Source organism: Limulus polyphemus, unplaced genomic scaffold (genome assembly GCF_000517525.1).
Source record: "Limulus polyphemus unplaced genomic scaffold, Limulus_polyphemus-2.1.2 Scaffold68, whole genome shotgun sequence".
Classification (NCBI taxonomy): Eukaryota; Metazoa; Arthropoda; class Merostomata; order Xiphosura; family Limulidae; genus Limulus; species Limulus polyphemus.
This window is the reverse complement of record NW_013665678.1, coordinates 1,236,044-1,259,278: the sequence shown is the minus strand read 5'-3', so window position 1 is coordinate 1,259,278 and position 23,235 is coordinate 1,236,044. Positions and strand designations below refer to the sequence as shown.

Genomic DNA, 23,235 nt, shown 5'->3' with positions numbered 1-23,235 from the left:
TATTTAACAAAACCAACATCCTAATAGTAAAAAGTTCGTGTAATTATGCTATGTATTTAACAAAACCAACATCCTAATAGTAAAAAGTTCGTGTAATTATGCTATGTATTTAACAAAACCAACATCCTAATAGTAAAAATTTCGTGTAATTATGCTATGTATTTAACAAAACCAACATACTAATAGTAAAAAGTTCGTGTAATTATGCTATGTATTTAACAAAACCAACATACTAATGCTAGTTAATAAGTTCCACGATAGGTATTTAGGGTTAATATAACCAGAAGTATTCAAACATCTTCGGATCTTTCTTCGCCCCACTCGTGGTTTATTGGTTAATATGAAATATTATTTGAGAAAAAAAACACCAAGAACATGAATTTTTAGTATTGTTAAGTTGATGTATGAATTATTATTCTCACATGGGTATGTGAGTGAAGTGTGTGTGAAGCCGCCTCAGAAAATCCGGGAAAGCTTTAAATGTTCTACTTCATGATTTCTTCTCTTCTCAACCAATCAAATGGCCTGTATTAGACTAATGGTCCTTCATGGAGGCGTAGATATATAAATCCTATGCCTGAGCTGGAATAAATAAATCCAAAAGCAGTTGTGGGGGGAAACAGGAGTACCCCAAAAAAACTCACTTTCACTGATCAGGCGCCGAATATTTTACCTGACCGGTCAGCATACTATTATTAAAGAATCGTCTGTTTGAGCTGTGTGTTTTATAAAATCAACTTACTAATATTAAAGAATTATCTTATTTGAGGTATGTAATTTATAGTCCTAATACACTAATAGCAAATAATTTGCCCATTTGACCTATGCATCTCAGAAAACCAACGTACTAATAACAGAGTTCGCCTACTTTATCTATTAATATATATCTTACAGAACCAGCATACGAATAGTAAATAGTTTATTAATATAAAATATATAATATACAAAATCAGCGTACTAATCGTAAGGAGTTCGTCCCTTTAAGCTATGTACCTTTAAAATACAATATACTAATAGTAAAGTCTTCGTCTAGTTGAGCTGTGTTCTTCAGATTTTCCTAATTCGAGCTAAAGCACGATGTTTAAAATTTCAAAGATAACTGATTTTTGAAGCACTTCCTTCAACTTTTTGTTGTTGTTTGAGTCTTTTTCTTCTTAAGATAAATTTTTAAATTGTACTGTGTTTTGTAATGTGTGACACTTAAGTTTCTATTGCTTGTTTTTTCGCAACTTAACACTAAGTCTACATCTGTTATGTAGTTAAAGTGAACTGTAACTTTAGTCCAATTTTTGTAGATAATTACACACTCAATTTTGTAAAAAACACTAACATATTATATTACGTGCGTATTATTTGGAACAGCAGATTGCTTTCTTCATTGTATCGTAAACTTGTCGTTCATAATATATGGCTGACAGTCTCGTTGTTCTTCTTCGTTGTATTTCCGTTTAATGATACATTGTAAAGCATTTTATTAATATTACTTTAGCATTCCTTGGTAATTCATATCAGGTAAGTTTGTCTCTTTTTCTGTTGGACGTTATTTGTTTTTGACCTAGTTTTCTAAAAATAATTTTGGTTATCTATATATAAGAGAGCGAGGTAAACTCGTGGATAAATGAAGGAATTATAGAAACTTTCCATTAAGAGCTGGATCTGAAAAATCGTACCTTTCGATATACATAAACTCTTTTTTGGAGAGCAAAGAAGTAGTTATTGTTTGTTTGTCATTGCACTAACTCACAAGGGCTCAACGCTGTAAGTTTAAATGAATATTTCAGCCAAGTACTTTACAGAATATGTAAGCAAGGCTGTTATGATAGGTTTTAAGTATTTGCATCACTCTCATACTTACAGAGACACCTGGTATTGTTAAGTTAATTAAATCGTTTACTGTAGTATTTGAACTTTGTTTAATCCATTCCTTCAAAGAATTCATTGCTGTGAAGTATAGTTATCGTTATTTCCTCTGATATCTGAATATTTCAAACATTAAAGAAGTATTATTTTAACCCAACTTAAACTAATTCGACACTTCAAAACAGACTGGATCTGTAGTATATGTTTGCCGAAAAATGATCTTACTCCCTCAAAAGAGGCTCATCTGTGCATCAAGCAATGTAAATTATTTTATTACATATTTATATTTCAGCCCAAGTTCGAGAAGATTCGTTAACTTTGGCATCATTAATAGTAAACATTTGTATATTTTCAAGTATAATTACTAGCTTAAGTATTTAACAATCAACACTGCCAAGACCAACAAAACGTTACTTCAATAAATATATTGAATGAAGAAACTAGTCTTCTTTTCGTGACACTGAAACTGTTTGTTGATCTTGAGAAAAAAAGCAGACGTTCTGACACGTGCCTTATTTTAAGTAATAACATAGGTCTTTGATACATAAGACTTTCAAGGAGGTCAAATCAATCATGAAGCCTGATCCCTGTCGAGAATTTAATTTCAGGCTGCTGCCTTCTTGTCTGCAACTATGTAGCTATCATTTTAGCAAAAACTCGATTTTTCGTTAATTATAGTTGACTTGAGAGCAAATTAATTAAGTCTCCAATGTTTTTTGTGTGACCTCAACGTGCACGCTTTCAGTTGAAGAACTTTGTTTCAAACATTAAACATTTCAATACTCCAGAATAGCAGTATTGGTTTATGTTGTTATCATTAATAATTACTCTCTTTTGAGCATTACTGTTTTTGTCTCCATGTATGTATTTTAACAGTTTATTTATCTAAAGGTTTCACAACTCAAGCAAAAGAAACAGCTCAAATAGCTTTATGTCTCTTGTTGAATATTTTTGACGTGATTGTGATTTGCTGACAAATAATCTGGTTTGTAACAAGTAGATCACAATATGCATACAAGCTTTACGTTACAATGGCATGGTTGCACTCATTTCAACAACTAACATAACAGAAAGACTTTAGACTATTTTGAAACAAGCTATGGGAAATACATTAATACAATTTGCAAAGATGCATGTTAAGAGCACGTGGTAATAGATTTGATATTGTTTCAAAACAAAACAGGTTTTGACAAAACGTAAAAACTGTCACAAAATAATTGATAAGTAAATCTAACCCATTTATTATAATTCCAACAATGTTTAAGTTAAAGCTAATTTAAAACTTTGTACTATTGCTAATTTCATACTTTTGGAAAAGAACAATGAAATGACGTTGGTCCTACAATTTTTGAATAGAATATGCTCTCTTGGAAATTCCAAGTCTTATCTCTCAAAAATTGCCTTGTCAATTTTTTGCACATTTTTTTTAACGCCAAAATGTCACACAAAAATCTACATATAATAGCATGCTCCAGAAATTGCAATGTGTTTCCAAGCTTTAAATGCTCGATCCACAATTGAACTGCAGCAAACGCTGCCGGTAGTTGTAATACAACCACATTGGTTACCAGTGGGTACTTATGGATACCCAACATTTTCATTGCAGCAAACAGTTTCCAGTAGGTGGTTCTTTGCGTGAGAGGAATAGTTTATGCTTCAATCATCCCTATTCTGTCAAGTAATATGGGTAAGAGAAACTTTCTTCTTAAGGCCAACAACCAGACAACAGTGTGAGGGTCGATGATAAGAAGTCACTGCTTTTATATTGGCTAGTTTAAATTAAAGAAGCGCAGGATGTTTCTAGCCAATAACTTAGGCGGGAACAACAGTTTACTTGTGTCCAAAATTGTGGGGACTAGTTCAATTCATCCTAGACATGGTATGTGCCTATAAAGATACACACATGTGACATTAGTTTTGGTAGACACTTTGTTGAACCTTGCAGTATATCAGGCACATCAAGTGAAGCCACCACTCTATCCAGTCAATACTAACTTTATTCTGGCAAAAAAAGGTAAGTTAAAGATAAGAAAATAAGTGTGTGATTCTGTGTTGCTATTAGTGACGTCTCTTGCAGAATTAAAGTCATTATCTTCGGTTTTGGATTGAGCATTGATAACTTACAGAGAATGGACCTGTTACAGAAGTTACCAGCTACCATAGCCTTTAGGACAGTTTAGCTGTAGCTTTGCACTAAAACCACTCAGTGCTGACGAATCAGAGCAAAAAACAAAGGATTGGATAAATACATGTAGAAAATGGAGTGACAGTACCTTCAAACATACAAGTAATTTTCCATAGTGTTATACGGGATTAGTTCAGTGTGTCGTGTTACCACCATCTGCTGTGCTGATGGAACTGATGCACAAAACACACTACTTTCTTTCCCTAACCAAGGTGCACTTGTTTTCACAGTTATTGTTCCAAGTTCTAGCTTTATTCCAGCTCTGGTTTATAACTATAGACAAGTAGGTATTGAGATTCCAACTGGACTAGTTAATTGTATGGTTATTTGTACTACTGTGGCAGAAGTGATGAAATTCAGATGTACCATTTTAGAGCAAATGCATATCTGCCAGAACAGCTGAGATGTCTAATCGAGGATTTTGCAGATAGTCAGGACAGAAAACAACGAAAGAAACCCAGTATGAGGCTGAGAACCTGAAAATGACGTTTCAGTAGATAAGAAAATTAGGCTTAACAGTTAAGTCAGGAAAGGGTGTATTTAAAAATATGCAAAAAGTGTTTCTTGATCACATAATAAGCAGGAATGGAATGTCACTGATCTTTTGAAGATTTTAGTGGTTAAACAGAATTTTGGGAATTTCATCATACTACCAATGTTTTGTGGCCAATTTCGTTAAAGAAAATATTTTTCTCAACATTTCAATGATTAAAACGTGTTTTAGCTGAGGTTCTATCGTTGGGTTATCTTAGGCAGGATTACACGCTCATCCTGGATACAGGTGCCCGTGATTGTGGTATTAGAACAGTCTTGTCGTAAGTGAAGGTTTGTGTATGCTAGTTATACGGGGAATACAAATACTGCATAAAAAAATAAAAAGTTGCTTGCAGTTGCTGTTTCTGCAAACAATACATTGACTTTTTGTATGGTTAGCTGCCTAGTGGAATTATGTTAATTGATATCATCCACAAAGTCATTACAGCTAGTACAGATTTATTTTGACATCATTGGTTATTACTGCATTAAAGAGGGATTTTTGTTTTGGTTATTAATTCTCATAAAATAAACGTAGCATAAGATGAGAGTCTGCAGTCGTGTTTTTCATGATAGTGGTAATAATGGGGTTGTCCAGAATATACTATTTTTATATGCACAGTCTGTTTTCTGTTATCGAGTGATAGCGGGTTTTTGATTAAATATGCCGTTGTTAAGAATAATCTTGACTTCTTAATGTAACTATACTGTATTCGTGATTGAATATTTAACAAAGTAATGAATATACAATTAAATTTACTTTTGATAAGAAATCTGATAACATATAACTTGCTTTCCGACAAAGCTTATAAGACAACATTTTGATCTGCATTAAATTGTCGTAATGATGTCAAGTTATTGTGTTACTTATTTTTGCCGGGTCAGAGAGATCACAAGGTTGCTCACGCTAACTAAGTGTCAGTAGAACGGACATTAGGTATAATAAGATATTTTGAAACAGAGTTTGAAAGTGGAAAATTATCGGCGTAAATCTGTGAGAGTTTAACTTACTACTCCTTTTCACTCTGCGCAACTTAATTGACTTTTTCACCACAAGTGTCATGTTTAAATCTATTTTATAAGATTTCTATGCCCCATTACATTCATATAGGGGAAACATCACACACACCTTAACTCCTTATGTTTTGGAAAGAAACAAAAGCGGTGAAGTAAATAGTACATATATTTTTCAGTGTGCGCATGTTGTTTTTTTTTTCTATAAATGACACCGAACATAAAATTCGCTCTTATTTGAATGATGAATTACGCTGATGTCAGAAACAAGTTGTGCGGTTGGTTGACGGGTAGTTTAAGAAATAAATATATCTTGTTTCATATTTTGTCTTCTTTTTCAGACTTTATCAATACTATATAATTTTTAAAACTTAAAGTTAGCCATAATTTTGTTTCTCTGTGAAATAAACACGTTGGTTGTATTATTGCTATTTATGGTGTTTATAACTCACCCAAAACCAAATATTACAAACAATCAAGCAAACATTTGATATTTCAGTCACTACTGGTTTATGTTCCTATTAGCGGGAGGGAAAACCAGTGGTGTCTCTTAAAGCTAAATAAGAACTTGAGATATCGATTACCACATGTACGTGGCCAAGTCACAATCTATTCCAATGTCAGTTCAAAAAACGGCATACTTACTTTTTCAATCTGAAATTACTTGATGCCTTAAATACGAATAAACAGAAATATAACAAAACTTACATATAATATGTGTGTTTTTCTAGGTATCATGTAATGTTATAAAACACACGCATTATCAAATTTCACGTCATCAGTCGATCAGATGACGTCGATAAACTAGATATACAAACAAGTGCAAAAGATGATAAATACACATTCGTTAAAAGTGTCAGTTTGTTCCCCAAACCAACGAATGATAGCTGTACATAGAATAATGTTAACTTCACTGTCAGTACGCACAGAATTGTCTATTACACTTTACACTACTATGAAGTCATTAATCAAACGTTTTATTATGTCTATTGTTGTATCCCCTAACATTGTTGTTATGATTCGATAATGATTTCAGATGTTTCTTAGCATATTTGAGGCACTTATAAAGAAATAACTCAAACTTTATATTTTCGAATAACCATTTATTTACTAGAGTAGATCCAGATTACGTCAGGTAAAATAAGAAAAGATGGCGAAAAAGAGCCGATTTCCAAAAACCTTGATACGCTAGAAGTAATTATATAAACAGTTTAGTTTTAGTTTTAATGGATTCAACTGAAGAGGAATAAAGAGGTTGAAGATAAATTGAATCTGGTCGTAGCATGGATTTTGTTGCTGAATTATTATGTTTCATTCTTCGTTCGATATGAAATGTTTAGACAAATTCAATGATTATACCAACACAACCAACCATTGTTTAGTAATAATAACCATTAAATAAAGAGTGTAAATAAAAACTACACAAGATATATAATGTTTTTCGAAATATCGATGCATGCATATTTGATAAGGAAAAGGCAGAACAATTAGGACTTCAAGTTACATGTTATATAACACCGAATTTGACACAAGTTGAGAAAGTTGACAAAAAGTCGAATATATAAATAAGTTTACTCATTATTCTTAAGTAACCCAGTTCAGGTTTTCAAATTTCAGTTTGAAATACTGAAATACATCAGCACAGGGATGAGTTGCATATATTGAACAAAACTGGAATGAAGTGCTGAAATTTCACAAAACAGAAGTGAGTTGATGTTGAAGAAAACAGGAATTAGATGTCGAAAATATATCTTTTGTACATTTGTTATACATATAACAAGTATTTAATTTAAATCAAAAAGGAAATAAACTAATAATCCTGAGACTTACCACATCCTTGGCACAATATTTTCCTCACTGTTCTATCTGTCTTTCGATTCAACCTTAATGGCATAGCGACAGCCACAAAACTTTTTTTAAAGGAGTTTCTGGGTTGTATTGGTGGTTGTGCTGATGCAAAAACGACGAATTTCCCTTTTCGTTGAAAGTCTTTTATTTTGAAAGTGTTGAGGCAAGAGTTCTTAGTGAGAAAGTTCAGGTAAACAGCATAGTTTTTCTGAAGCGATACATCTTTGTCGTTCTTGTAAATTTTCTTGACACGAAATTTTAATTTCTTAATGGTTGGAGAATATTGCAATCTTATAAGACGACCCTGAAACACAATTGGAGCAAGGTAAGCTTTGGAAGCAACATCTAATTTGTCATCTAAACACGTCATGGTTGCTGTTACCCGGCTCCAGACAAACAGAAAGGTTAGTGATAACCAGCCGACGATACAAGTCCTCATAGTTAGCAGACGAAAACCTTTAACGAGTCGAACTTGAAAAAAGTGAGAAAACGTATAACCACAACGCGGGCATGCTTAAAATAATACTTCACTTGTTGGGATTACAGGAAAGCTCTTCTGGATGGTAAACATCTTACAAACCTCACGATGAATGTTTCTTTGAAATGTTTTTAGAAGATATAATAAGATCATGTAAAGTTGGAGTTCTTAATATTACTGCATACATTGAAAGGTGACATCCACCCGCGCCATCACCACATATGTACCTGAACCCCTGTTGCATCGGACGAGTAATACAAAAGAAGGTCTTCTATCCGAATGCAGCGTGGCTCTGCGGGATGGCAAAACGAAAAAGGCTGAACGAGGGGTAAGATAGCAAAAGTCTGGCACGAGACCAAATAGGAAAAGGGCGCAGGGTACGTCACGAGACTACTTCGCTACCTTGGAAGGTTCAGAAGGCCATTCGCTACCCAGAAGCGTAGATTATCGAGGTTTCTACCCCTCAACATTTGCTTTGATCTATCAGTCCCTATTGTTAGCAGTTATGGTTGAGGAATTGGATTATCGGTTGGAAATACATTAAACCAAAGAGCTTGTGAAATGCCCATTCTTGATCCAGACATATATTTATATCACACCGGCTCACGTGAGTAAATTACAGTAATCCGACTGCTTCCTCGTACACTTCCTTTCTTCTTATTGGGTGTCTCTTTTTTACACTTCTTGGACATCCACATATACATGCTGACGTCGATCAAACATATGTTTAGTTCTATCTGAAACTAAAACTAACGCTTGTTACAAAATTTTAAATCAAAAACTTCCTTTAAACAGAATAATTTCATTAAACAAAGTGCTTTAATTTTTAAAAGTGCTGTGGCCACTTGAATATGAGGTATGAAAATCCAAATAAGGCTATTTACACCTGAAATATTAAGAACTTGAATGAAACTACTTTTTCAAAAGATAGAGAATTTCTACCAATGCTATCCGACTGTTTATACATATAGTTTAGATTTGCAGTTACAAAATGACAAAATAACAACAAACAGAAAATGAAATGCGAATTGCTTAACCTAAACACTGTTATGATATTTTCATATGTATTTAGATGAACGACGATGATGATTTCCAGATGTTTTCAGATTAGTTTCCAAGGACAAAGTTTCTCATTTACACAATTGAAAGTGCGTCTCTTATACTTTTTTTATAACTTCATCATGAATATTGTCTATAACATTAAATGCTAGAACAAGTATTTTAGCTCATGCTCATAAAAAAAACGTCTATACCTCAAACTGCTAACTTGAATTATCAAACAATAACACTCTAGTCAAGTAAAATTTCATATAATACATTGAAATATTAACGGGATGTTATCAGTTGAACACCATATTTAAAAACTAAATTAAGTATTCACATCTAAAAGCCACTTCAACAGCTCGAGTTCAAGATAAAATGTTTTTGTGTTTACTCTGAGATGTGTTATTACATTATATATGTTTCTCTAGTTATCGTTAACAGAAAGTCCTAACTAATTATATACATGAACTTTGCACTAAATTTTTAATAAATCATGCTGGTTTTTCTTTGTAATCTTTCGATCCATATACTTTACCCAATTAAACAGCGACACAAAATTGTCCATAGAAGGCACCAACACCAGCAGAGGGGCGTAGAGTCTAGGAAAATAGTTAATTACGGGTACACCTCTACGATAAAAGCACAGACACAAATAAATTAATCCCAAAAAGTGTTTAAAAACATTGTAGCATATCATTGTACGTGATGTATGTGGCTTTTATATCATCATATTATTTTTAATGTAAATTTTATTATCTTCATATTTAACTTCACACTTAGTAAGTTTAATGGACTACTTCAAAAACTTTCGATTATGTCAAGTAATTGCTTTGAAATACAGAATTAAGAGAAAACCTTACATAATACCATTATTGATTGTGTTATTCTTGAAAAGAATATCATAGTTAATAATGTTGTTTAGACATTCTCCTTTTACATATTCTTGGTAGCTTCACTCCTCATCGCCTTTCGAGAATTGTCTGTACAAAGGATTTACACTACTTGACCCTCCGAAACTAGTTAGTTTACTTGAAATCCTGTAGCCCCTACTTTAACCCCTTCAACAATATTGTGTTCGCTTGGATAATGTTAACTTAAGAACAATCGAGTGAATGGTAGATTCTATTTTACTCAGATACTCACAGAAGAGTGATTTTTAATTTCTGCATAAAAGATTTTTAGCAGTAAGTTGTCTCATTTTAACGAACCAGAATTCTAGTTTTATATAGGCTAAAAATATTCATACTCGTGACTGATTATCACAGCTGTAATCTCTCTTCTTGTTTATTTTTCTCGTTCGAGCTGCCACTGTTGCAGGTTTTCTTGCAACTGCTGTTGTCTCTCTTCTTCTTTCTTTTCTTTTTCCTCCAACAACTGCTGTAATCTCTCTTCTTGTTTAATACCATGATAGTGCACTTTATGTTTTTATGAATCTTGTTAAGTAATTCTCCTGCAATCAATATATAAAATTTCAATTAAAACTACTTCTACAAGTTTATGTGCATACAATACGCTTCGGAAATTTCTCATAGCTCATTGCACGTATTGATCATACGAGAAAAAAAAATCAGTATTAATTGCATATCAGTTCTTTGGCACAAATCCTATCATGATAATAAAGAGATTGAGTATGTTATGTTAAAATGCTTATTACGTTGTTACAGTAAAAGCTGTTACGTCCGGACATTCTCTGATGACAGTACATCATGGTAATAGCGCTTCAGCGTAGTTTCCCTTGCAAAAGGCTCCGTCGTAAGGTTATCATGCCTAAAGCAACCTCCTTTTCAACAGTTCTATCGAGCAAATTCCGACGACATGACTGGGATATGTTCTTATGGAACAGCATGAGTACCCGGTTCATTCTCTGACTGCTTGAAAAAATATGTCATGGAAGAAACTTGTGTAAATGTGATTTTTGTCACTTTTACAGACGAAGATGTTTTGTTGGATACTGTTACATGGACGGCTTTCACTACTGACCTTCGTTTTCAAGGATTCACATTTGTTACAAGACGTCATTTTCTCACCACCTTTACTGAGGTACGATTTGTTACAGGTCTCTTTCTCCATGGTCATGGTGGTCAAGTTGACCCATATTCATTTGTTTTTCAATGCCATTAACGATAAGGGATACTCCTATCTTAGAGATCCCAAATTTCCGATCTCAACACATCTATCACATACTTTTCTCGAAAGCGATCGGTTTTCGTGACATCATACTACCTAAGTAACATTAAATCCTGATATATATTTGTTCACTGCAACTTTATGTCGGCTATGCTTGCCAAGTGACTTGCTGATTTACATATTCAAAATGTTTTAATATATCACACTTAACCTTCTGTATTTGCTAGACGTTAGGAAACTGGTGTATTAGCACACATTTACGAATGTTTCTGAAAGGTGTAATCTACTTTATCAGAATCTATAATATATATATATATTTTTACCCGCTAATGAAAACTTCATTATTTGTGAATTTCTAGATCATAGCCATACATCGTCAGATATAAAAGTACAACATTCTTGGAAATACAACATCCTGATTCAGCTTACATAAAGAAAGACCCTCTTCCTTCGCAGATACTTTAACTGTAGAGACTGACCTTTCTTAAATAATTATTCTCTCTCTCTCTCTCTCAAGAGTACTGCAAAATAATAGTCTGTATTCGCCAACTGTTGGAGTATATGCATTAGTCGTCACCTGCTAGAAGTCAATTTTTTCTCAACACCAGGTAGACACAATGTACTCTTCGCCAGAGCCTTAGATATAACCAGTTTATTTCAGCTATTTTCCAGCTTCTGCATGGAATGTAACTACTTCTCGTAAGGGCTTAATAATTAATTTTTTTAACAAAGTAATTTTAAACCTTTATTTTGTAAGATACGATATTAGAAATTCTCCCTCTCTGCTAACTCTACTAAAGTTGTCATTTTTCTCCGTTATTGAAAATATTTTCAACACCGAGATTAGAGGGGGGTTATTAGTGTTATTGAAAATCTGGTTTTCATTAGATCATGAAAGTCCCTATTCGTTCACGCTTGAAAATAAGTTGTTTTTACTCTGCTAATGAAGAAGCTTGGTTAACAAGTTTCTGAAAAAGAAAAACATCCTTTCCAAAACAATTTTAAAGTCTCTAATGTTAATTTTAATAAACATGAAGTTTCTAATTGACAAAAACGTTTTAATTAGATATCAAAATATTATATATAATGTAACTTTCACTACTAAATGATAAAAAAAAGCTTAATTTGTTGACAGAATAACGAGCGGGAAATGTTTTTTCCGCATGGTTTCATCATAAATTCTGCTATACGATTGTTTTACTTTTCAATGTCTAAGAATATATTTTCCTTGGCAGTAGTTACTACACTTGTTTGATTGTTTTTTCGATACCAAGATATAAGATATCATCAGGGAAACAATAACGTCGAGGAATAAATGAAATGATTATAGGCTAAACAGATTAATGATGATTTGTTATTTAGACTTCTAGCTTACTTATACTTTACATATTCATCACTGTTTGATTATACATATAACAGCATTTAATGTCGATTGGTTTGTTAAACTGTATTGAAAAACTATCAGAAAAGTATGTTACTTAGTGGGTTCACGTTTTTACTGGTAGAAGAGAAGTGTTGAAAGTAACAGATATAATATAGTCTCTATAATTGATTTGCACCTGCTTGACCTCTGGATTAGTTTTTTTGTTGTTGTTTTAAAATTTTCCAGAAAAAATCTTCATTGAAAGTAATTGGAGGTTTCATGTTGTTTTTTACATTAAATCTTTAATTCTGAAATACCTGATATCAATTAGTTTTTCACAGAAATGTTTTTGTATGAGGCTCGAAACAAACTAATCTCCATAAAACAACAGCATTATGTTTCTTTAAGATACATACCTTAGACTTTAAGTGAATCGTTGTCAAAAAAGATTATAAAGAATATACATAAAACCTCTCTTGCTGTTCTTTTTTTTACCTTAATACTTAATGCAACCACTTCGAGTATGTGATAAATGTAGAATTCACGTGAAACGAGAGAGTAGAATAAAATAAAACTGGATCAAAAAACATCTTAGACGCTACAAAAGATATAACAGCATCAACAGCTTTGGAAAATACGAGTGAAAGAAAAACAGCAAAAAAACAACTGTTTCATCAGATACAACTAGTGTACATTACAGAGTCGAAATTTCAGAAGTCAACAACCTTTAGATGCTATACTGAAGAGCATCTCTGTCACTTCCTCTTTAATCGATACTAAGAGATCAGAACGAATTATTTCAGTAAAAAATTCACGTTCCGTGTAATGCATGTTAGAAAACCACTAAAACCCAACAACAATGTTTCATCACGAGCACTTCAAATGAAACTTAAAATTACATTAAGTCCATTCATTTGGTAAAAGTTTAAATAAAAAAGTATAAACATTACAATATGTATGAACTTAGCTACTGAAGTAATATTCCTAGTAAATAAAAATATTTAAGAAAGTGATATAAAGAATTAGATGTCATTAAATTCCTAAATTTGTTAATTATTAATCAAACACTTTTTTTATAAACTGTGTATTCTCGAGTACATTAAAGTATTTCAGAATTATATAGTTATAATTTCTTTAAAAAGCTCACAACACAGGAAAATTTAGACTACGTTCTAGGAACGCCAGTTTTTGAATTCATTGAAACAGGTGAAGAATCAGTGTTATTAATGATGATGTCAGAAAAACACGTAGGTTCAAGAGGTCTTGATAGAAATGAATGGAAACCCTAAAACCCTAGCGCTTTCGAAAGGTGGACCTTTCTTCTTCTTCAGGGGAAAACTCTGTAACTAATCAAATATTACTACTTACAATCAGTGGAACATGAGTATCCTTAATTTCAGAATGCTTTCCAGTTAAGAACCGACAAAATCAACTTATGTGAAACATATACATTTATCAAAATGAGATACTCAGTAACGACTTCCTGATACTTATATAATATTTCTATTTGGTGGACATATGCTTCAGATCAGTTAGTGTAACTCCAAGCTCTCTGATATCACATAGGTTAAGGTGTTGATTTACATAACACCAAAGGAATTTCAGAAGTTTACTGAGCTTTAGGTCGGAACTTCTTAATGGTCAGTCTATGATCTGTGCGGTTTCTTACTCAAAGTAGTCTATCTCATTCATGGCACTACAGACATTATCCTGCATCTTGACAAAATGTGGTTTGGTTGCATCAGCTAATGGTCGTTCATATGGGCCTAATACCATTATGATATATCACTAATGGGTAAGTCTATACCCTTAGAAGTACAGTAAGATACGATAGGATCTATACAACCATTCACGCTGATACATTTCTACACCATAACTGTATCAACATTGAAAGTGTCATATTCAAAGATAATACAATGAGGATTTATTCATTAGCTTTTCAGCACGAAAGCAACAGTCATTGATAGACACATTAAAAATTACTCAACCATAAGGAATAAAGATACCCAGTGGCATTACTGAAATTCTGGTGATAGCTGTGGTATCCCAACTTTCTACATTATCTAGAAGAAAACTTGGTACCAATCACACGCTACATAAGCACTGTGCCATCTGAGTTAATTAAAGGCTAATCCCTATCTATTCCTAGTAAGATACTATTCTAACTATTTAAGTTATTTTAAACCTAAGGCTTCATCCTCTAGCCTCATATCAAGATTGTGATATAGTCTTTAGATGAGTGTGACTTGGATTTCATGCAAAGCTACTCGAAGGCTATCTGCGATAGCTGTCCCTAATTTAGCAGTGATAGACTATATGGAAGGCAGCTAGTCAACACTACCCACTGCTAACTCTTGGGCTACTCTTTTACCAACGAATAGTGGGATTGACCGTTGCTTATAACGCCCACCTAGCTGAAATGTTCGGTGAAGGAGATTCGAACCAGCGACCCGCATATTGCGAGTCGAGCATCCTAACCACTAGTTTATGCAAGGCCTCTCTTTAGATGAGTGTTATTGTTTCAGGTAGTCCAACATAAGAATCTCATGTGCTCAAAGCTGATACCTATTACATGTCAAATGTGTTCTGCCACCTGAGGTAAAGAGTAAATTATGTATATCCTACAAGGAATGTGATATTCATAATTTCAAACTCACCCTTCTAGAGTTTAAAATTTAAAGTATTAGAATGTATACATGTTTTAAACTTTAGCAACCATAAAAAGTTACCACTGACTTTCTGAAGACTGTAGTTTGAGGTGGGTACTTTGGCTAGTTCCCACCTCGTTTAGACAATCTTTGTGTGTTCTTCACTTTGTTGTATGTTAATGACCAGGAAGGTAATCTACCTTGGTCAATAGCCTAGCTTTCGTTTGTGAAAACAAAGCTTTTTTAAGTCTTTTTCTTAAGTTTTTTGATCTAGGATGGAACAAGATATGGTGACTTTTGTATCGTGTACAATTTTTGTCTAGAGGATAACAAACATTTAGTTCCAGTTAGTCCACTGAATATATGTCGTGTTCCTTGGTTAATGAATTTCGTAAGTCGGTACATTTATTGGTGCAGTTTCTTGTAATTAGCCAGTTAGAGTTGGCAAAATTAGCTAGAAATATTATAGATAAATGTTTAGAGAGAAACACATCTAAGAGCATATCCCTCGACGGGAAATAATGGACTTCCTGAATATAAAACCAATTCAAGATAAATACACGAAATTTGTGACAGATTATTAATTGTAAATATGGAAGGATATCATATGTGATATACAATACAACATTTATAGTTGGTAGCGTTGTATATTAATTCTGTCCCCTCTAAGAACAATAATGTATTTTCCAATTCAATACAGACCATGATTCTGCTACTAAGGAGAAATTAACCCTAAACATTAATAACGTGATGCACAACTCAGAAAGATACAATCTTCTCATTAAATCTCAGGTTACAATATTTGCATAATCCTTGATTATTCCATCCCTGCCCATTATGTGTCTACGGAAACACTTGTGTGTGCATTAATGCACAGCTTCCTGGGTTCATATCCAAGGTTGCATATTTGATGTGCTAGAATACTTTTCTCACGTTCTCAGTAGTAGCCTGAAACATGTGCATAGAGACCACTATTTTATCTATAACGATGAGACATCTTTCTTATTGCAGTCCTCTAAGTGTAAACTCCATAAGCATCTTAAAAGAGGCAGGCATTTATGAAATCTACTATAACGAGCTATTTAAAAAGATAAACAATTCAACACTTAATTTGATATTGTTTACTAAACATATTCACTGTATTGTTAACACTACGTACAGTTTGTCTACAATGCAAGTTCTTTTCTTAAGTAGCAGGCTTGGGTCTTGATTCGTCCACTTTTCTAGTAATATCGTGACATCACAATATTTACTTTAGGACTTGTCTTTAAAATTGTTACTCTATGTGTGAAAGTTCTCTTGTAGGTACTGTGACGGATGTATTATTATATATTTATTTTAATATCGATGTTTGTTTAAATTAAATTTATATTTAGAAACTTGCATAACTTATACTGTTAAATATGTATTGCGAAACTCCTGCCTATTCTCTAAACATATATTATATATGTTAAAACATATTTGTATAAAACAAATAAAACTGTGTATATCAGTCTTGTTGGATACTAATCAGCATTTATTTAACTACTAAGTCTAAATTACAATTTAACTGAGTTTTAGGCTATTAGAAATTGTAATACGTAACATAATACACAAACAATAATACAATTTACAATAACAGTTATTACAAATAGTTATTACAAACAATGATTTATATACAAAAGTTTTAAAAAATTTCAAGTAATATAAAGTCTTCTTTCTAGTCTGGAACTTCCTTAATATCTTATCGAGCGTTCACGATGAACTAATTAATTTCGAGTTGACGTAGGTACAATTCACATAATAGGGAGCTAGCTAGCTCTGTGGTCTTCACCGATTACACGCCGATTTTTCCTACTGATGGAGTAACAATACAAAGCTAAAGTTTACCTACACACATATATTGTTGATTATTACACTCGAGAATCTTCTACAAGTTGAGAGAATAGGCGGGAATTTCGCAATACATATTTAACAGTATACGTTATGTACATTTCTAGATATAAATTTAATTTAAACAAACATCGATATTAAAATATATGTCACTTTGCTAACAAGAAAACTTTCACATATACAGTAACAATTTTAAAGACTAGTCCTAAGGTAAATACTGTGATGTCTGATATACGTATTCACCTACATATATTTTATATAAGAATGGTTTCAGATATTCGAGCAAGGCTACACACGGGCTACCTGCGCTAGCCGTCTTTAGTTTTGAACAGACAGACTAGAACTGCTCACTCTTGGGCTATTCTAATCGAATGGAGGGATTTGAGAATCAGTCTTACAACATTCCCACGGCACCAAAGTGCGATGCGCGATTTTGTGCCAATAGGATACAAAGGATTCTCGAATACACACTTCTACATTAGCAAATCAGTAGGCCACGCCTGGCCTAAAAAATAGTACACAAAACTGTTTACTGTTCCAGTAAACGTTATATGATGTTCAGAGGATCCCAAAGTTCGGCTTCAGTGACACATCATGTAAGCAGACTTTTCTAGAAATGCATTTTTATGCAATTTCGTAATTTATACCCTGGTATATATTAATTGTTTGTTTGAAGTTAAGCACAAAGCAACACAATGGGCTATCTGTGCTCTGCCCACCACGGGTATCGAAACCCGGATTCTAGCGTTGTAAGTCTACAGACATACCGCTGTGCCACTGGGGGCGGTATATATTGATTAATTTGTTTGTTTGTAATTAAGGGCAAAGCTACACAATATCGAAACCCGGTTTTTAGCGTTATAAGTCATAGACTTATCGTTGTGTCACAGGGGCATATTGGTTAATAAATTTGCTTTGATTAATTAACAAACCAATGTTGTATGTTCACTATAGAAAAAAGTTAAAGCTCTTTTATTTTATATCAATACACATTTAAATACATAATGTTTAGCCCCCCCCCCCCAGTGGCACAGCGGTATGTTTGCGGACTTATACCGATAGAAACCGGGTTTTGATACTCGTAGTGGGCAGAGCACAGATAGCCCTTTGTGTAGCTTTGTGCTTACTATAAACAACAGCATAAAGCTTAGTGTTTCTAAAAGTACATTGGTTATATGTCACGTTATCCAATAAGCAAAGCCTTTAACTGAAAAAAAATTATATGAAAGGACAGTGAACTGCATTATTAAATAAAATAGGTATTAGACAATCTTGTATATGAATAAAACTTTTAAATAGCATCTTTGCGATATTACTCTGATGAAATATAACTTTTCGATGAAATATAACTTGTTCAGATTTGCGATACTCCAGTTATTACTTCTGTATTTTTACAGTATATGTAATTACAATAGTTAAGCCTGATAGACGGTTTAACCTCACTATTGTGTGTATCCTACTTACTAAGATAAATATCTTTGCCACTATGACACATCTTATTGCTTTCATTCTGTGGCATTGTTTAAATATTTGAATAGATGCAGTATTAAAAAAGCTAAACTGAGTTGAATTAATGTGAATTATAGGCCTTTACTTCCTGAAAAGGTTATAGAACCAGCTTTGAAAAACATTGTTACTAATAATTCTGTTTTGGAAGACTAGATATCCAACATTAGTGATATTATAAACATATCTTAGATCGTTTTATGGATCACTTACAATGTTAAAATAAATAAAGTAAGTTTATTGTCGGTAACCTTCTTCGAATTCTGGGGCTTGCCTGGCAATTGACACTTCAAACATGCTCGTCCTTTCAGTCAAGGAGGTCTTATAATGGGACGGGCAATCACACTACCCGTTTGTAGTGAGAAATCCAAAAGTTGGCTTCCAGTGCTGCCGTCCTGTACAAACAGACCATCTTCAAATGACTTAGTTCACATAAAAAAGTTATAATTCGTGCTAATTTTTGAATTATGACTGCATGTTGGTATTATTGAATATTGATGTATAATTTCAAAAATTATTATAGTCCCATCTTTTAGATGTATTCTCATATTGTTTCTTTAAAATGTTTGTAGAAAATTTATCATTTATTTTGCCCCGATACAATGTATTTGCTTTCAAGAAAGAAACGAATATAAAGTACTTAATTCGTCGTTTCGATTTACGATAAATCAAAAATTGAGATTATAAAATCTAGAGGTAGTTTATAAACAAACTCTGAAAAATCAATTAAAATAAATAAATATGTTCTTTGCCACTAGATGACACCCCAACTTAACTTCATGCTCAGCACTTTTCCATACAAGCAAAAATTAGCCGCACATCATGCTTAAATCATGATGTGAATATAAAAGAGTGACAACTAAAATATTTTCTAATAAACAAGGAAACTTTGGCTAAAACAACCAGTACAGATAAAAATCTATGAAAAATTTAAAATCCAAAACTTGAAGCGCCAGTGTGCCAACATGTACAATATATAAACCATGAAACTAGAAATCCGACAACTTGGAGTGCTAATGTGCCATCATGTATTATATATAAAACATGAAACTTAAAATTCTGTAACTTGGAGCGTCGATGTGCCATAATGCACAGTATACATAAACTATGAAAATTAGAATTCTGTAAATTGGAGCGTCGATGTGCCAAGAAACACAAAAATATAGAATATCAAACTTACAAGAAATTTAAATGAAACATTAGAATTTAAATTTACCAGGAGATATATTATCCCAATCATTCTAAAATATTGATTTCATATAAGTTGTAATGCTAAGATAACTACTGTTCTACTGCATGAAATTAAGAACATAAGAAAAATTAAAAATAAATTATAGCTTGTTAAGAACTTCGTTAATAATTTCCTTTTATTGACGATTGACTGCAAATACATATACAGAAATACGCTACACCTATAACTGTGAAAGCACAGACTGTTTCTATGAAATATCACATCGCAACCATCATGGATTAGCAACAGATCCGTATTCATAAAAGGCTTAGCAGACTCTAACAAGTTCAGTATGATCTCTTTGCAAAATATGAAGAACGATGGTGCTAAGTGCGCATATCAGAACTTTAACACAACTTTAATACATACATATATTTTCTGTATAACGAAGTATCGATATATATATATATATTACAGGATATGTTAAAATAATATAAACGGCCTTCAACTCCTATGCAGGTAGCGATAAAAGCGCAACAATAATATAATAGTTTCTGTTGCAGCATAAGTTACAAAAAGACATAAACAGCTATCATATAGCAGTAAATAGGTTCAGGTTACAAAACTACTTTAATAACTTCTTCCCTTATAAACATATGTTATGACCTCTCCTTAGTTTTTTAGATAATAAAAATAACACAAAAGATGTAAAAATACCTTTAAAATGGCTTCCTTGGTGATGATGTTGTGTTCAAGATTTCATAAAATCTAATGTATTTAGATTAGAAAACTCGTTTCCGCGATTGTTATTGATTAGGTACTTTAAAAAAAATTAGGAATATTGATTTCAAGGTTTCCGTATATATATATATATAAAGAAATGATAAGATCAACACATACATAGACTTCGGTCTTCATAGCGGTACACACACAAGGTGTCTGTACACAATTGTACGTACACATCTTCTTGAGTCACCTATGGGAAAGACTGTATCGTTTAAAATATAGGCCTTACATGAAAAATTATTGTCAAATGAAATTAAGACTTTATTATAGACTTATATCTATCAATATAAATATATGAATTTGAATAAAATAAAATATACGCAATATATACTCGAATCTTACGTCACATTTGTTGACCAGTAAAAAGTGAGTATCGTATTGAGGAAGTTTAATATAGTAGCGTGTGTATGTTTAGAATTTTCGCACAAACCGATACAAGTGCTATCTACATATAATATGTACTTGACTATTACGTCACATTTATTGACCAGGAAACAGTGAGTACTGTATTGAGAAAGTTTAATATAGTAGCGTGTGTATGTTTAGAATTTTCGCACAAACCTATACAAGTGCTATCTACATATAATATGTACTTGAATATTACGTCACATTTATTGACCAGGAAACAGTGAGTATTGTATTGAGAAAGGTTAGTATAGTAGCGTTTGTATGTTTAGAATTTTCGCATAAACCTATACAAGAGCTATCTACATACAGTCTTCCCTTTATTTTAATTAATAGAATTTAACAGACTAAAGGAATAGAAATTAGTCAGCAGTACCCTCTGCCAGTTTTTTGGCTATTCTTGTTGAATTGATTGTGGGATTTTGACATTAACTCTAATAATGCACCCACGGCTCCAAAGTGCGAAACGCGTTTTTGCAACAACGGGATGCGAACCATGAGCTCTCGAATTCACAGTCCGACCTCAGTAATCTGCACTCAGTCTAATGAAAATAGTAACAGTAGGTTGAATTTTTCGAAATGATCGCTGTGGACTTAGCTTGCTAATATTTAGCGGCAGTTGTTCCTAGTGCTGTGTCCTTTCATTGTTTCAAACTTAATCTGAAATATAACACATGCAAAGTGGGTGACAAGTGAAGCAGTACTAAGAGGAAAAATAATTGTAGCAATCCAACAGTGTTCCACCATATAACACACTCACCCGTTCAACAGTATAGAGGACAGTCCGCCTCCGGCAGTTGAATGCGAGTGTACCGTATACGGTGTACCGCTTGCAAAAATTCCGCGCGCGTTTAGAGCAGCCGAAGTCAATGAGTTAATGAACTGTGTAAACTGCCTAATATAAGTAGGAATAAAATGAAATAAATAAAGCGTTAATTACGAGGATTCTTGGAAATATAGAAAAATTCATCATTAGTGGAATCCAATCTCTTGAATTTATTGTCATTTCGCAAGTACGGATTTGTAGTATTGTTTGTAGTCACAATAACAGTGTTATCCACACGTGTGTAACACCAAGCATTTATAGACGAGTACTAAAAGTAATACTCCCCCTCTAAAGGCTTGTAACACTAAAATCGAGTTTCGTAAACCGCGTTGAGCACACCACAGATAGCCCAATCTGTGATTTGTGCTTAATAACAAACAAACTCAAAGTAATATAAATATAGTAGATGAATTCCAATTCCACATCTTATTGTCATCACTACGAAACAGACATTCATCTACAGCATTTCTATACTTGTCAGTATATTTTCTGCAGGGGTCTATGGTAATACGTGTGAAAGTGTGTGATTGAATTCGGGTAATGAAGCGTGGTATTATTTTGTTAAAGATTAATCCACCTTTTATAACCATATTTAATAACAGAGATAACAAACAAAAACTTACAATTCAAACGGCGTCAATATTTTTTCAATAATTTAGCCGTGTAGACTCTTGGAAAATTTGCTTAAAAAACATGGTCTGAATGGCAAATATTTGTAATGGAAAATCCTTAATTGAAATAAACATTGCTGTCAATATTTTATAGTTTGTAACTTATTTACTCAAGTTAAATTAGAGTTCCTTCGTTAATGAGTAGACACGTAGTGAAAGTTCATCTACAAAAACCAGAATGAGTTAGAGGTCAAGAAGTACACTCTTGGCTTACCATGAGGGTCATGGCACTCCACGTAGACAGGCGCCAAAGTCTCGTGCTAGTGTTTTTATTTAACCATGTGTCAGAAAATGGTTTTCAAGCAGTTTTTAAACACGTGAATTAAATTCAAGGTGCTCATAATGATAACGTGTGTTATTATGCGATTTTGTTTTCGATGCGGTTCAAACATGCCATTTCTGACGATTTAGTAGACAGCCAATTAAAATATTCATCAGTGGAGTTAAATTTTGTCTGTAATATATTATAACTGTTTTGAGTTATCATCTGATTAATGTAATGCACAAATATAACAGTAACTATGAAATACCATGGTAACATACTTTACGATTATATTGCCGAGAATTGTTAAACTATTTACTGTATAGAAATGAGTATTTCAAACAGTAGAAATGAGTATAGAAATGAGTATTTATAACAGTAACTATGAAATACCATGGTAACATACTTTACGATTATATTGCCGAAAATTGTTAAACTATTTACTGTATAGAAATGAATATTTCAAACAGTAGAAATGAGTATAGAAATGAGTATTTATAACAGTAACTATGAAATACCATGGTAACATACTTTACGATTATATTGCCGAAAATTGTTAAACTATTTACTGTATAGAAATGAGTATTTCAAACAGTAGAAATGAGTATTTATAACAGTAACTATGAAATACCATG

At 32.8% G+C, this 23,235-nt stretch overlaps 2 protein-coding genes across 3 annotated transcripts in view; both read right to left on the bottom strand.

The window, feature by feature from the left end:
• The window catches only part of LOC106465522 (pro-neuregulin-2, membrane-bound isoform-like), a 93,316-nt gene extending 85,397 nt beyond the window's left edge, over positions 1–7,919 (bottom strand). Inside the window, exon 1 of the mRNA XM_013925750.2 lies at positions 7,424–7,919. Within this exon, the coding sequence (XP_013781204.2) occupies positions 7,424–7,880 (457 nt within the window). The 5' untranslated portion in view covers positions 7,881–7,919. The remainder of the gene's footprint in view (positions 1–7,423) is intronic.
• A 537-nt stretch (positions 7,920–8,456) lies between these two features.
• LOC106465510 (cytochrome P450 4c3-like) overlaps positions 8,457–23,235 on the bottom strand; it is a 66,056-nt gene continuing 51,277 nt past the window's right edge. The window contains exons 9-10 of one of the 2 annotated variants that reach the window (XM_022393839.1): positions 20,551–20,626; positions 8,457–8,662 (exon numbers count right to left, since the gene is read on the bottom strand). In XM_022393839.1, the coding sequence (XP_022249547.1) occupies positions 8,595–8,662; positions 20,551–20,626 (144 nt within the window). In that variant the 3' untranslated portion in view covers positions 8,457–8,594. Of the gene's footprint in view, positions 8,663–20,497; positions 20,627–23,235 lie in introns of those variants that run through there. The other variant, XM_022393842.1, reaches the window with a different exon arrangement.